At 34.8% G+C, this 14,160-nt stretch overlaps 1 protein-coding gene across 3 annotated transcripts in view; it reads right to left on the bottom strand.

Annotated features, from left to right (window-relative positions):
* DCDC1 (doublecortin domain containing 1) overlaps nt 1-14,160 on the bottom strand; it is a 505,142-nt gene that overhangs the window by 271,021 nt on the left and 219,961 nt on the right. For all 3 annotated transcript variants that reach the window (XR_012093393.1, XM_008002854.3, XM_073017517.1), the window contains exons 11-12: nt 10,321-10,413; nt 408-578 (exon numbers count right to left, since the gene is read on the bottom strand). Coding sequence is in view for 2 of the 3 variants with exons in the window: in XM_008002854.3 (XP_008001045.3) it covers nt 408-578; nt 10,321-10,413 (264 nt within the window). In the remaining variant the exon portion in view is untranslated. The remainder of the gene's footprint in view (nt 1-407; nt 579-10,320; nt 10,414-14,160) is intronic.

Raw genomic sequence — 14,160 nt, 5'->3', positions numbered from 1 at the left:
TCACCTGGCCTTTCACCTTCAATTTCTATTGCCACTGTCTGTCAACTATTAAAGCTTGCCCATTTCTCCAAATGTTATTTTTAGAAACTGAAATATACCATGACCATTGTGAAAAATTTGTTTCTTGGAAAAGTGTGCAAATGTTCACATGATTAAATTCCTTCATTACAATTACTTTTCTGAATTGAAAACTAGTTAAAGCTTATAAATACACATTTCAAAGACCTCTAGGTATTTTCTGTTAAAATCTATTTCCTGAATAATATTACCACTTGTAATATTACTAGTTTGAGGAAGACAACATTAAAAAATATTCAAGCTAAGTGGCATTGTTATAAGTGTCTTCAAATGGAGCAGAAGGCTTCCGCTCTGGCTGAATCCAATGAGAGGCACAGAATGACACCCACCTTGAGCTGCAGGCCTCCTGGGACAAGCGTGTTTGCTGGAAGGCTTTTAATGTGTTGGTAGACATAAGAGGAGAATTGCTCCTGCTCAGCCTGTAATTGGGGGCCAAGTTTAGAGAGATGACCTCTGTTGCTTTTGATAGCTGTCTGCAATTCATCAATCAGCCTGCTCACCTGAAGGGGTTAAATTACAAGAGTTGTTAGCGAGAAGTAATTGTTGATGTCACACCTATTAGATTTTTGAGTACCTAGTTTGATGGGGGGAAAATGACTTCAATACAAGAATTTGAGTACAGATCTATCCTCAAGTAAAAACAATGAAAGAGATACACATTCCTACATCTCCTTTTATTTATGAAAAAATGCCTAATATTTTCACTTCAGTACTATGGCATAGGTAGTCCTTTACAATTGTTGCATGAAAAATATCTCTGGATATGAAAAGAAACATATACATTTGACAAGTTTGCAAAGGACTTTTAAACTGCTTAACAAAATAAAACCCTCCTAGGACTTTAAATAATCCAATATATGTAACCTACAACCAAATATTTCATTTCACTACATGTATCTTCATTTTTAGAATATTTTATTTTATTATGTGTAACATTTACATTTTCAATATATATATATTAAATTCATTATCATTTTGTTGACCTTTAAAATTAACCTATTATCTTCCTCCCAAATATTCCAATACTTTTTCCCATATTTCATAGATGCAATTTTCTAAAATGTATATAACTTCAAAGACAATGCTCTGTTCTGGAAAATATTTTAAATATATATTAATGTCAAAATAAAACATAGTTTTTCCAGAAACACCAAAGCCTAAGGATTCTGTAACCTTGATTTTTAAATTTCTAGACTTCTACTCTGTATATTTTAGACAGACATATGAGCCTTACTTGTGGATTATTAATAGCAGTAGTTAACATTTTAACCCATATAGTTTACAAATTAAGAATCATTACCATTCTTTGACTCTTCACTGTTTCATGTAACTTATATTCTCTCTAGTAGGCTGGATTCTTACATAAACACTGGTTGATATTATGGTAGTGACCAAAAGAGATGAAGAACAGAAATCTACTTCATCTGTGATTCTTCAAAATAACCAAATTAGACCCATTTCGAATTATGAATAAGTTTGAATAGAGCATTGACATTGAAAACGTGGGTTAAAATCCTGGCTTTATCGCTTACTGACTGGGAGACTTTGCACAGGTAATAAAATCGTTGTCTATAAATGAAGAATAACACTGACTTTACATATTGATAATTAAATGAGATGAAAAAATGGAGAGCACACTGTCTAACCTATAGTAAGTGGCCAATGTACTGGTATATTTTTATAGTGTTTCCTGTTTAAAATCTGTTTAAATTCTAGGTATTTTCTGCATATCAAGTTTTAATTTTTTATTTTTTGGTCTTTCTTTTCTATCTCTATCACTATTTCACAGGAGGAAGACAGACATTCCAAACTATTTGCTGTATAGATCCTACAGCTCACTTCAATGTTCACAGATAAAATGGAAAATCCTTCTAAAAGTATCTTCCCTGTACTTACATCTCATCCACTTCTCTGTCAGCTAAAAATATGGTATTTGCCCCAGCCTATATTCTAATTCTAACATTAAATCTATTGTTTCTATCCCTTCTACAGAGCATTCAGGGAAGTTAGTGACAGCCAGTGTGCACTATTACTCACATGACTTAAATATGTATTATCTACTCTACCTATTTAGTTCAAGTTTATATGTATATCTATTACATATACATTTCAATTACATTTGACTTTTACCAAGACCTTTGCAAGCATTACATGCATAGAAACAAGTTAACTTAAAATGATTCCTATTTTAATTTTGTTTCCCATATCTCTCTTATTTGTCCCAATGTAATAAATTGTCTACTCAATTTAAATAATCCTTTCTTGGAAATAAAGGGTTGGCAAACTTGTTTTAAAAAGGGTCACATAGTAAATAGTTTTGGTTTTGTAGGCCATAAGGTATCTGTCAAAATTACATAACCCTACAGTTGTATTTGGAAAGCAAACACAGACAATATGTAAATGAATGGGCATGGCTGTGTTAAAATAAAACTTTATATACAAAAAAAAAAAAAAAAAAAAAAAGCTGCAGGCTAGATTTGTCCCCAGGGCTATATTTTGCAGATCCCTCTTCTAAATATGTAAATGTCCTATCAATTCTTTCATTTCTTTTAAGTAATACTTTGGTTCTAGCCCTCAATCCCCTCATCCCCCTCCCCAGTTTGGATTAACAAAATACCTACTAAGTGGTTTCCCTGTTTCCATCTCTTCCCCTCCATGCCATTAGGCCACCTCCACCAAATTAATCCACCTTGAAAAGTATATTAAACCCCCTAGTTGCTCCCTCAGATTCTTGAGCTTGGTACTCAAGATTCTAAGACCTTTTCTAATCTGATCCCCACTTGGTTTTATGGCTCATATTCCCATCAGACCCCTCTCCTCTAACCAAATGTCTCTTCTCACTGTCCCCTTGCACACATAAACACACATCCCTTCCATTTCTGAAGTATCATAAGTTAGATAATGTTTAACCCAACACTCTGATCTCACAAATGAGGAAATTCCATCCCAGAAAAGTTAATTTGCCGAGGATACTCAGATAATTAATACTGGCACTGAAATTAAAGTGTATGTCCCTGGATGCCTAGGCCATAGTTTTATAACTCATTCTTCTTTTATATCCAAGTCCACTCATCAGAAACCCCACTTCCTCTGGCAGACCTTCCAGCACTTAGTACCTAGATATTACCATCTGGCACTCAATCAAAGTCAGCTGTTTATTGTTCATTCTTTACTAATAATTCTATTAGTATTATATGTGACATATATGTGACATCAGAATTCCTATGTGATTTGCTTTGGCCAGTGAAATATGAACAGAAGTAATATATGCCACTTCTTAGCAGAAGTTTTAAGAACCATTGTGCAGTTCTACCATCGCTCTCTTCCCTCTGCCCACCCAACCCCATGGAAACAGTAATGTCCCAATAGGAACTGCTCCTTCAAGCCATATCCCAGACTGAGAAAGACATACTGGTGAGAGCCACAAACAACCTGTAGCCAACATGTAAGGTGAGCAAAAAATGAATACTTGTTTTAAGTCACTCAGCTTTTGGGCCCCTTGACTTATGCAGCACAATCTACCAAAAGCTGATAAACACATTGCATTCTGCTAAATCTCTACAATCCTATATAACTTATATAGTAGGTTACTAAGAGTCAGCCCTTAACTGTAAATTCAAATGAGAGTCTATAGAAATTTCTATTATCTATTCATAAGGAAGCCCCTCATGCCAGTGGAATTTGGACAAAACTTTGGATATCATGGGAATGGAAGGCAGAGACAATACAGGGAGGTCAGGAGGAATCCTAAAGGAAACAGAAAAAGAAAATGAGATAAAGAAAACAAAATTAATGAAAAGAAGAAAAGAAAAGGAGGGAAGAAATTAAAAGGAGAAGGTGATTGGGGGAAATGAGAAGGGCAGAAAGAGAAAGAAGATGTGAAAAAGAAAAGAATATTATTTATAGGCTATAAAATCCAGTGACAGGTTTCTCTCATTATCCTTCTTTTACTACTTTTTGGAATAAATTTCCATGCTTTCCATAGTACTGCTAATCCTACAAGACAGTTGTAACATTTAAAATATGAAAATGATAGATGATCCAGTATTAGTCTATGCTTTCAGCCTCATCTTCACCATTAGATCATAGTACCCTCTAGCAGTATTATCCTTAAAAAACGATGGATAATAGTGTATAACATTCTTGAAGCTAAAGACCAATACTGGACAAGGTGGCTTGCATTTATGGTTATCTGATGAAATTAAAATCCAAGAACCAAAAGCCCTAAATAGAAGGACTCCATTTCTGAAAAATACTGGTCCTCTCTGCACCCATCTCCAGCATCATGTGATTTGGGAAGATATAATGTTATGCAGTCTTTAAAGTCTACTAAGTATCATGCATTGTATTTCACTACTCAATTATAACATTCTCTATAATTTCATGTACTGCACCTTGTGCTATAGCAAGTCACCAAAAATAATAAAAAATAAAAAAAATAAAAAATAAAAAAAACCAAAGGGAGGAAACTCAGACTTTGATTTGAGGGCATTTTTATACATGACTGGTTTTACTGTCACAATCTATAGCCTTTCACTGATAGGGGATTTCATGTGACATCAAAAATCAACCAACCATACAATTGATGATGTCATTTGCACTCTAAAGGGCTATTGGTTAAAGTCTTAAAAGTTTCATCTGGGATAGATTTTTGGTTGCTTCAAAAACCTTCTCTACTATTTTTATTGGATCCAGGATAATCTGTTAACATATGTGAAACAAAATTACACCAATTATCACCTGATTTTAAAAAATAACTTAAAACTCTCAAGGTATCTGGAAAAGATTAACATATCTTAAACACCGGAGAAAATACATCAAGAATCCTGTCACTGACATTTTGATAATGTTTCCATTCAGTTTTACTCAAACTTTATGTTACTTTACATATTCATAAGGTCTTTTATTCCCAAAGTGTTACGTTTTGTTCTCAGTTATTATGATAACATGTCATCCTAAAAGACAACTCTACACATGAAATAACTCATATCCTAAAATCAGGTAGGTAATATAATACTCCTGAATTATTTTACATAATATGATTTTTTCTCCAAATCACAGATATTGCTAAAAGGGAAAAAATGTTATTTAAAATTCTTCATCATGAATCTTTTTTTTCTGAAATCCTTTTTTTTCCCTCTACAAAGGCAATGTGAATAGGGGTAAAAGAAGACAAAACTTGACCTTTTGTGATCCCAGCATTAATGGGTCTGTTCATAATTCAATCTATGTGTGTGTGGGGGCATCCATGTGGAAACATAGAGGCCTGAGAGACATAAAGCCTTTCCCTTTAAACATTATCTGACCCTATCAGTCCCATTCACAAAAGAAGGCTTACGTATGCATATGTTGAAAAAATGCACCATCTCATTGTGCAGCAGAAAGCCTACACATTTGACTCTTCATTCTCCATGGAAATGCAGCACGGAAGTGATACTTGTACAGAATTTGGGATAGTGACAAATAAGCAGAAGGTAGCAAAAAAATATTGAATATTCTGGTGAGAAAACAAACCCAAACTTCTGAAAGAATAGAAATGTGCACATGTCTATAAACATACAGACAGGTTTTTGCATAACATGTAGGGCAGTTTGATCATGTTTGTATGGTGCATGCATGCAACCTTTGAATTCAATTCAATTCTCAAGATGATTTATAGTCAGAGCAAAGTGTTATTCTGTTTATAATCAGGCTTCAAAAGCAGACATGTTAAAGCTGTGCATTTCTGAGCCATACATTGTGAATACTGTACATTGGCTATTATTAATGACTCTTTGAGGAGCTCCTGGTTTTTCTAGTGATGAGTTCAGCTGTCAGCCTGAATTCTGTGTGGGCTTGAATCCACCCATGTTATTAAGGAGAACTCCAGAGCACTTTGCACAGAACTGTCACTTGAAATCAGCACAAAGGGTGGCGGCCTCTATACTAGGAACGTCATCTAGGCATGTAACACACGGAATGGTCTCAAAGCCAGGTCAGCACTTCAATTTAAGATCAAGAACTTTCTAATTAACAACATATTTAAGCTGAACCAGAAAGGAGGCAGGGAAATAAAATTAGTATTTTAAACTGCTTAAAATCTCTTCTTGGTTTCAGGGTCAATAATACAATGTTTTAAGGGGTAAGAAGGAAACATAACCCTGATTTGTTGAATGAAGATTGGAAAAGACATGGGAGCCTGAGAGCAAAGTGAACTATGTCTTTATTTGGAAGTTGAGCTGGCGTAACTAACCAGGAAATCTGAAGTGCGTGGCACCTCTTATTGCCAGCACTTCAAATACTACCAAATTTTTGTGGATTTTTTCTCTTTTTTTTTTGACCCAGAGTCTCACTCTGTCACCCAGGCTGGAGTACAGTGGCATGGACTCGGCTCACTGCAACCTCTGTCTCCCGGGTTCAAGCAATTCTCCTGCCTCAGCCTCCCAAGTAGCTGGGATTACAGGCATGCACAACCATGCCCAGCTAATTTTTTGTATTTTTAGTAAAGATGGTTTTCACCATGTTGGCCAGGCTGGTCTCGAACCCCTGGTCTCAAGTGATCTGCCCGCCTCAGCCTCCAAAGTGCTGGGACTACAGGCGTGAGCCACCACACCTGGCCCAAATACTACCACATTTCTAATAGCTTCCTAGAACCCTTCTGAGATGGGAAACATTTTGGAGGTAGATCTAACCTATTTTCAGCCAGAGGTCCTTTATGTGCTGCTTTTGGGCCTATACAACAATCTAACATCCCCATCCACTCATGGGAGAAGGAACAATTGAAAATAGACAACTTCAATGTCTTCATAACTCTTCTGGCAATGGGGTTATGTTGATAGCTACAAGGATGATGTCTACTATACCTATGGGGACAGCCATGACACTGTGTCTCATAGACCTCTAACTACAGGAGCATAAGTGACCATGGGTCCCATCTATGGTGCTCTGAAATCCATCCCCAGGTTAGCACCAATGCCAGAGGATATTAAAGCAGGTCTATCCCTGAGAGTCACAGGACTCCTCTGATGGCCAAGTTTGGCTCAAAAATCCACCAACAGTTTTGCCAAACCTTTAGACTTCACAGTGGTCCAGGATGTTTCTACCCAACCTTCCTTTCCTCCCTCATTTGGGGTCAGGCCTGCATTTCAGTATGACAGATTTCTCAGCCTTATCCAGTGCTCTCTCCATTTTCTCTCATAGGAATTTCTTCTAATAACATTCTACACGTTTAATATCATTTTGGTACCTACACAATACAGAACCTGGAATAATGCACTTTTATACTGATAATAAGAAGTCATATGCAAATTTCCAAAAAGCTTAATGTGGGGGGGCACAGTGGCTCACCTCTGTAATTCCAGCACTTTGGGAAGCCAAAGGGAGGAGATCACTTGAGGCCAGGAGTTCAAGACCAGCAAGGGCAACATAGCAAGACTCTATCTCTACAAAAACTTTTTAAAATGAGCTGGGCATGGTGGTATATGCCTAAAGTCCCAGCTACTCAGGAGGCTGACGCAAGAGGATCACTTGAGCCCAGGAGTTCAAGGCTGCAGTGAGCTATGATCACACTGCTGCATTCCAGTCTAGGTAACAGAGAGCGAGCCTATCTCTAAAATAAAAAAATTTTAAAAAAATTTTAAAAAGCTTAATGTACTTTAACATACATCATCACCTCAAAGTGGTTTTATGATGCATACATTACTGTTACTCCCAAATTTCATGTGGAAAAATTATGTGAAATAAAACAAGATTTTAAGATAAAACTGTAGGCAGCAGAAAATCTAAATCTCAGATTTTATGATCTTTAATTTGGGGTTTGAGAATTGTCCAGGAATGTATTTGTATAAAAATCATAGGGAAAATATTGAAGTAATTTCACCACCAAATTTTTCCTTTCTCTTTTCCATCAGGATTTCCTTTCTCTGTATGTTGATTAGACTTGATGTTTTAGCCCTAAATTTTTAGACTTTTTCTAATCACAAGTTTTTTAAGCTATTCGATAGTCTAACTTCCTCATCCACTCTTGGGGTAAGAAACAACTGAAAATAGTGTCATTTTAAATGCCTTGATAACTCACCTGGCAAGAGAGCTATGTTAGTGGTAACAAGGACTTTTCTAAAAAGAGTCTTTTAGATTTTTTCTAACAAAAAGTTAGAACTTACACATCTAGATTAATATAATCACTTTCCAAGTAAGCACACAGAAATTATCTTCAGAGACTATGGAATATATTTAGAAAGTGTCATATGAACACATACACACAAACATACACATACATGAATATGTATTCTCCTCGCTGTGTATTTGATACTTGAAGTAAACAAGGCTTTTTGAGCCAGAGCTGAAAAAGCAAATATATGACTAAATAAGGCATTGTGTAAGAAGAACACCAAAATATATAGTGCTAAAAAAAATAAAGATGACAATAACAAAGAAGAAACACCAAATAAACATAATTGCCATTAGATTTTCCAGAAAAGATAATTTTCATTTCCAATGTTGCTAACAAGGTAAGATTAAAAATTACATATTTGCTATACTGATCATTTTCCAAGACCACTTCAAGTTTTCAGTCCATTGAAATTATAATTTTGCATAAAATATCAAAAGGCAAAATAATTACAATATTTAAAAGGAAGAAAATACTTAATCTGTTATTCTTTTACAATATTTTCTATTTAATTTCTAATAATTGATATTGCTATAGATATTATTTTAATTATACTAATTAATCTAGAGAGACTTCTTTGCATTTCCCAAAGTTTCCAAGATACATGGTAGATTCATTTTTAACTTACTGTGAAAATGTAATTAAATTATCCAATTCTGGTAAAACATTTTTCAAACACAGAGAATGATGTTTTTTCAAATTTATAATTAACAACCTAGTCTTGTAACTTGTTAATATTTAGGAGAATGAGTCAGAACTATAATATAAATCTGTGTTATTGCTATTTATTACATTTTAGAAATGGTTTAACTTTAATTTTCCTTATGAAATATTATCTACTGAGATGGATAATCAATTTTTACAATATAGTCTTTAATACTAGACAAGTATGTCCCAAATACTAATATGGTCTCTAATGTAAGAATAGAATTTACACAGAAAAATTTGGTGCATGCTACTTGTTCATCTATTACAAAACACATGGTTAGTAAGGAAGATGCAATCATAATGACAAGAAATATCAAAACCCTGAAGCTTGAATGCATTTTTTTACCAAAATATCAAAAAAGAAATATATGAGAAGTTTATTTTTTAAATATTCACATTATCTTATTTCTGAAGTTACTTTGGATTTCTACTGACAGAAGTACATGGAAATTAGAAAATTCACTTTCTTTCCTTAGAAAGATTAAATGCCTTTGCATTCCAGGAAATGACATGAAAATCATTTTCCCCTTTTGTCTAACACCAATTTTGTATTATTTCATTTATGGAATATGCTGTCAACTTCACAGCATGAGCTTTGAAGAGAAGAACGTTCGCTTTAATAATAATATTGTTCTTCATTACAATATTGCCTACAGAATCTTCTGATTAGCTCACTTAGGCTTAACATTTGTAAACTATAGTTTTCCCTTGACAAAATATAACTTTGTTGGTATTTCTAAAATTCAGAACAATAACTCTATTCTTAGAAAACCATATATAACAGCAAGATTTGGTATTTATCAAAAATTCAAAAAATGTTTTAATGTTTTTCCTATGTTAGCAGGTTTTATAACTTCCAATTTCAAGTTGCATGTAACAATTTACCAATTTAGGAAACTTATGAGAAAATATTCATGAGACTTTTTTCAGAAAATTATACTTTGTTTTATTCTTTTAAGCATGCAATTATTTTTCATGCTGTCTATACCAAAGTAAAATTTATCTTAATTTTAAAATTAGTGTTCATTGCAGGTTTTTTGGTTTTTTGTTTGTTTGTTTGTTTTTTGAGACGGAGTCTCACTGTGTTACCCAGGCTGGAGTGCAGTGGCACAATCTCAGCTCACTGCAACCTCTGCCTCCCAGGTTCAAGCGATTCTCCTGCCTCAGCCTCCAGAGTAGCTGGGATTACAGGTGCGTGCCACAATGTCCGGCTAATTTTTGTATTTTTAGTAGAGACAGGGTCTCACCATGTTGGTTAGGCTGGTCTCAAACTCCTGACCTCGTGATCTGCCTGCCTTGGCCTCCCAAAGTGCGGGGATTACAGGTGTAAGCCATTGTGCATGACCCTCACTGCAGTTTTAAAATATAGAAAGTTATTTCCTTACTTCTTCATGTTCCTTATGGTGTTCCTTTGCTGTCATTGAAAGAATGACTTTTTCTGTAATTTCCTCCTTCTGTTCATTCATGGCCAGGTTCAGCTAGAAAAAGTAAATAAACAGCATGAAAGCAGGTATCTATTGGCTCATAATAGCGACATTTATTCAAACAGCTAGTTAAGCATAATCATGAATGCAATTCGATATTAATTTTGCTGATACTTACATGAAAAAAACTGTAAATTTCATTTTATATTTAAAATATTTAACAAACTGAATCTTTTACTTTCAATCTTTTATTGCATTGAGGATTGCTAAAGATGACTTAGGGCAAGAGTGTCCTTAACTGCAGATATTAGACACTGATGAGTACTTTTTAAAAGCATTTCATTAAAATGAACACAACTTTTTTAAAAAAAAAAATTAGGTTGATATTTCTATTAAAACCTTTCATTATGAGTAGGGAGTAAATTGTTTGCTGTTATGTCGGGATAAGAAGTCAATGACATAAACCAAAAGCGTCAGTTCAACAGTCTAGAATGGTGCTAAATCATTTATGATATTTCATGACAAAGGATCATGCATCTAAATACATAAACAGTTACCTCAAACCTGCTCCATTTACGAAGCTAGATAAAGGTCTTCCACTATGGCTGCTAACCCATGTGTTATAAAAAATGAATGTGGCCCATTCTGTATTTCTTTATAAATAGTCCTTATAGAAACAAATGCTATTTTCATACAAAACATGAAATTGTTATGTTTTTTAATGAAATTCTTATTTTCAAACAAAAATGATGTTAAACTCCCAAAATAATATTTGCTCAACAGACTGACATTAATAGAGAATAAGAGCCTAATACAGAACCCTCTGAATTGGAATATTTAATAATGCTTTAGCAATGGACTTGCCATACGATATTTCCTTATTGAGGATTGGAGTGAAAATGAATAACAACTATGTGTTTACATTTTGTTTTGTTAGTGTTGTTGTTTTAAGTAAGCTTTCTCAATTGTATGCCTGGAAAATCATGTTTGAGTGAACATAAATCTTTAATCCAAACCCTACCTGAAGACTTACTCCTATATTTGACATCAAATAGAGGAAGGGAGGTTCAAAAATATGATCTCTTGAATCTAGATGTGCATATATACTAGAATAATAGTATTAAACCTGTAGACACTTCATCCAATGATATGAGACACAGCTCAGTATATCAGAGATTCTATTTTGGTAGAGAGAAAAGGCCCAGGAATCTTTTGGTGATTCTGATGATCCTTCTAGATAAGGAGTTGGGAAATGTTTTTGTAAAGGGCCAGATCGTAAATATTTTAGGTTTTGTGGGGGCAGAGGGAGAATACAATCTCTGTAGCAATTACTTGACTCTGCCATTGTAGCATGAAATAGACTATACACACACACACACACACACACATATATATGAGCATGGCTATACTTCAACAAAACTTTAAAAAACAACAATAACAACACATGGCAGGCTGAATTTGGCCAACAAGCAGTGGTTTGCCAATCCCTGCCCTAGAATGAGAATCAGTGATAAAAAAAATCTTTTCTTATTTATTTATTTTTTATTATTATACTTTAAGTTCTAGGGTACATGTGCATGACCTGCAGGTTTGTTACATATGTATACATGCGCTATGTTGGTGTGCTGCACCCATTAACTCGTCATTTACATTAAGTATATCTCCTAATGCTATCCCTCCCGCCTACACCCTCCCCACAATAGGACCCGGTATGTGATGTTCCCCTTCCTGTGTCCAGGTGATCTCATTGTTCAATTCCCACCTATGAGTGAGAACATGCGGTATTTGGTTTTCTGTTCTTGCGATAGTTTGCTGAGAATGATGGTTTCCAGCTGCATCCATGTCCCTACAAAGGACACGAACTCATCCTTTCTTAATGTTGCATAGTATTCCATGGTGTATATGGGCCACATTTTCTTAATCCAGTCTGTCACTGATGGACATTTGGGTTGATTCCAAGTCTTTGCTATTGTGAATAGTGCCGCAATAAACATCATTATGTGAAACTATTCCCAAGGAATATATTTGTTACTGTGGTTAAATGATACAAAAAAGCCCTTAATGCTAAGAAAACTTAAATATCAAGCTCAACTTCCACACATGTAAGCCTAGGTGTGAACCATGGCACAGCATATTGGTCTAAAGCATCTGTTTATCAGGGGAGTTCTCGTCTCGAGAGGAAATGGGTGTAGAAGAGAGGGACCAGGCTGGAGAATATTTACCAAGTTCATCTATTCTTTACAAAATTTATTTCCAAATGCAAAACTTTCAGAGCAGGTCTTTGTTAAAGGGAAGCAAAACAAAACAAAAACAGAACCATGAAACTCTTTGGTGCCACAGCAGGTGAGGCCGATGCTAATGCGTTTTCGGGGCCATGACATTTAGAACTGCTGCCAAGGAACTTTTTATTTAAAAGGTGGGAATTCTTTGCCTTTGAAAGCACCACAGTTGGAAAAAAAATCACCTCCACTCTAATATTCAACTTCTAAAGAAGCACTAACTAATCTACATTAAAGGGGGAAAACAGACCAATGCTACTGAAAACCATCATGGCATAATCCCAAAAGGGAAGTGCAGTAAGATATTAAGAAATAAATGGTCACCAAAATATAAGGATACACACATGGGGCCTTTTCTGGAAATAGACAAGGTATTCCAAAAGATACATTTTAATGAAAGCATTTAGAGGAAATCACTGAAAGTAAAAAGTCAAATTAAGAAAGGGCATTTTCAGCCTGAGGTATTAATATGCAGTGCTAACAGCATCTTTCCCTTAAACCCCACGACATGGTAACAATGGTAGGATTCTTCTCTCCTGTCACCTTTGATGAGAATATCCTGTTTCTTCATTAAAATAAAACTATATGCTTTCGATTCGCTGTTCTTATCTAAAATATATGAAATAACTTTTTGTCAATGGGTATGATATTTCTGAGATCAATTTTTCATGTGTTAACAAGGGTAGAGATTTCAAAAATTAAAAATTGGAAACAGAAAGGTGGATAAAATTTGCATATAACTGAAAAATCAAATCCCCACCATATAGGGGAGGAGGAAATCAAGTCACTTGGTTCTAAGTACATCCTGTCCCTTTTTAAATATAAGAAGGCATCCTCAAATATTCATTGTGCACATGAAAATCTAAGAAGCTAAACAGGAAGGTTTCATTCATCATTTTTGTCAGGCCTTGCTGCTAAGATTTTTAAAACTTGCAACAAACATTAGCCATACATACTTAGGTTGAAGTTGGGTTCATTCAATACCAGTGGAAACCATAATAGAACAATCAAGAAACTAGTCAAGAACAGTATCTGAAATGAAAGAAACAAGAAACATAATGGCTCTGGCAAAGAAAACTGAACAAGATTGTTTCAGGAAAATGGTCTGGTTAGATAAACAGAAGATAAAAAGGAATAAATTCACATCAAGCAGTTAGTTTAGAAACTAAAGGGAAAAAATCCACAAAGGTGTACCTGAAGTAACAGATTCCAATGAAACAATATCCATTGATTGTTACCTTCCAAACTATATCAGTTTACTTAAAACTTAATACTAAGGTTTCAGGCTTTGTGCCCTCTCCAAAGCCCTAAGGGGTCATAGTTTAGTAATATATAGTTCTTTTAAAAACATGTAGCCCCTTGTGACCATAATTAAAAGTGCTCTTAATTTTGAGGAATTCTTCAAATGTTTGCTGGCTCAGGAAGCTCTCTTATGGACATCCTAGAGGGGAAAACGGGCTCAAGACCTCCGGCTGGAGAAATACAGTCAGAACAGCAGTGATCCCATCCTATGTGCATCACT

Source organism: Chlorocebus sabaeus, chromosome 1, assembly GCF_047675955.1.
Source record: "Chlorocebus sabaeus isolate Y175 chromosome 1, mChlSab1.0.hap1, whole genome shotgun sequence".
Lineage (NCBI taxonomy): Eukaryota > Metazoa > Chordata > Mammalia > Primates > Cercopithecidae > Chlorocebus > Chlorocebus sabaeus.
The sequence above is the reverse complement of the archived record's forward strand: the minus strand, read 5'-3'. Positions and strand labels throughout refer to the sequence as shown.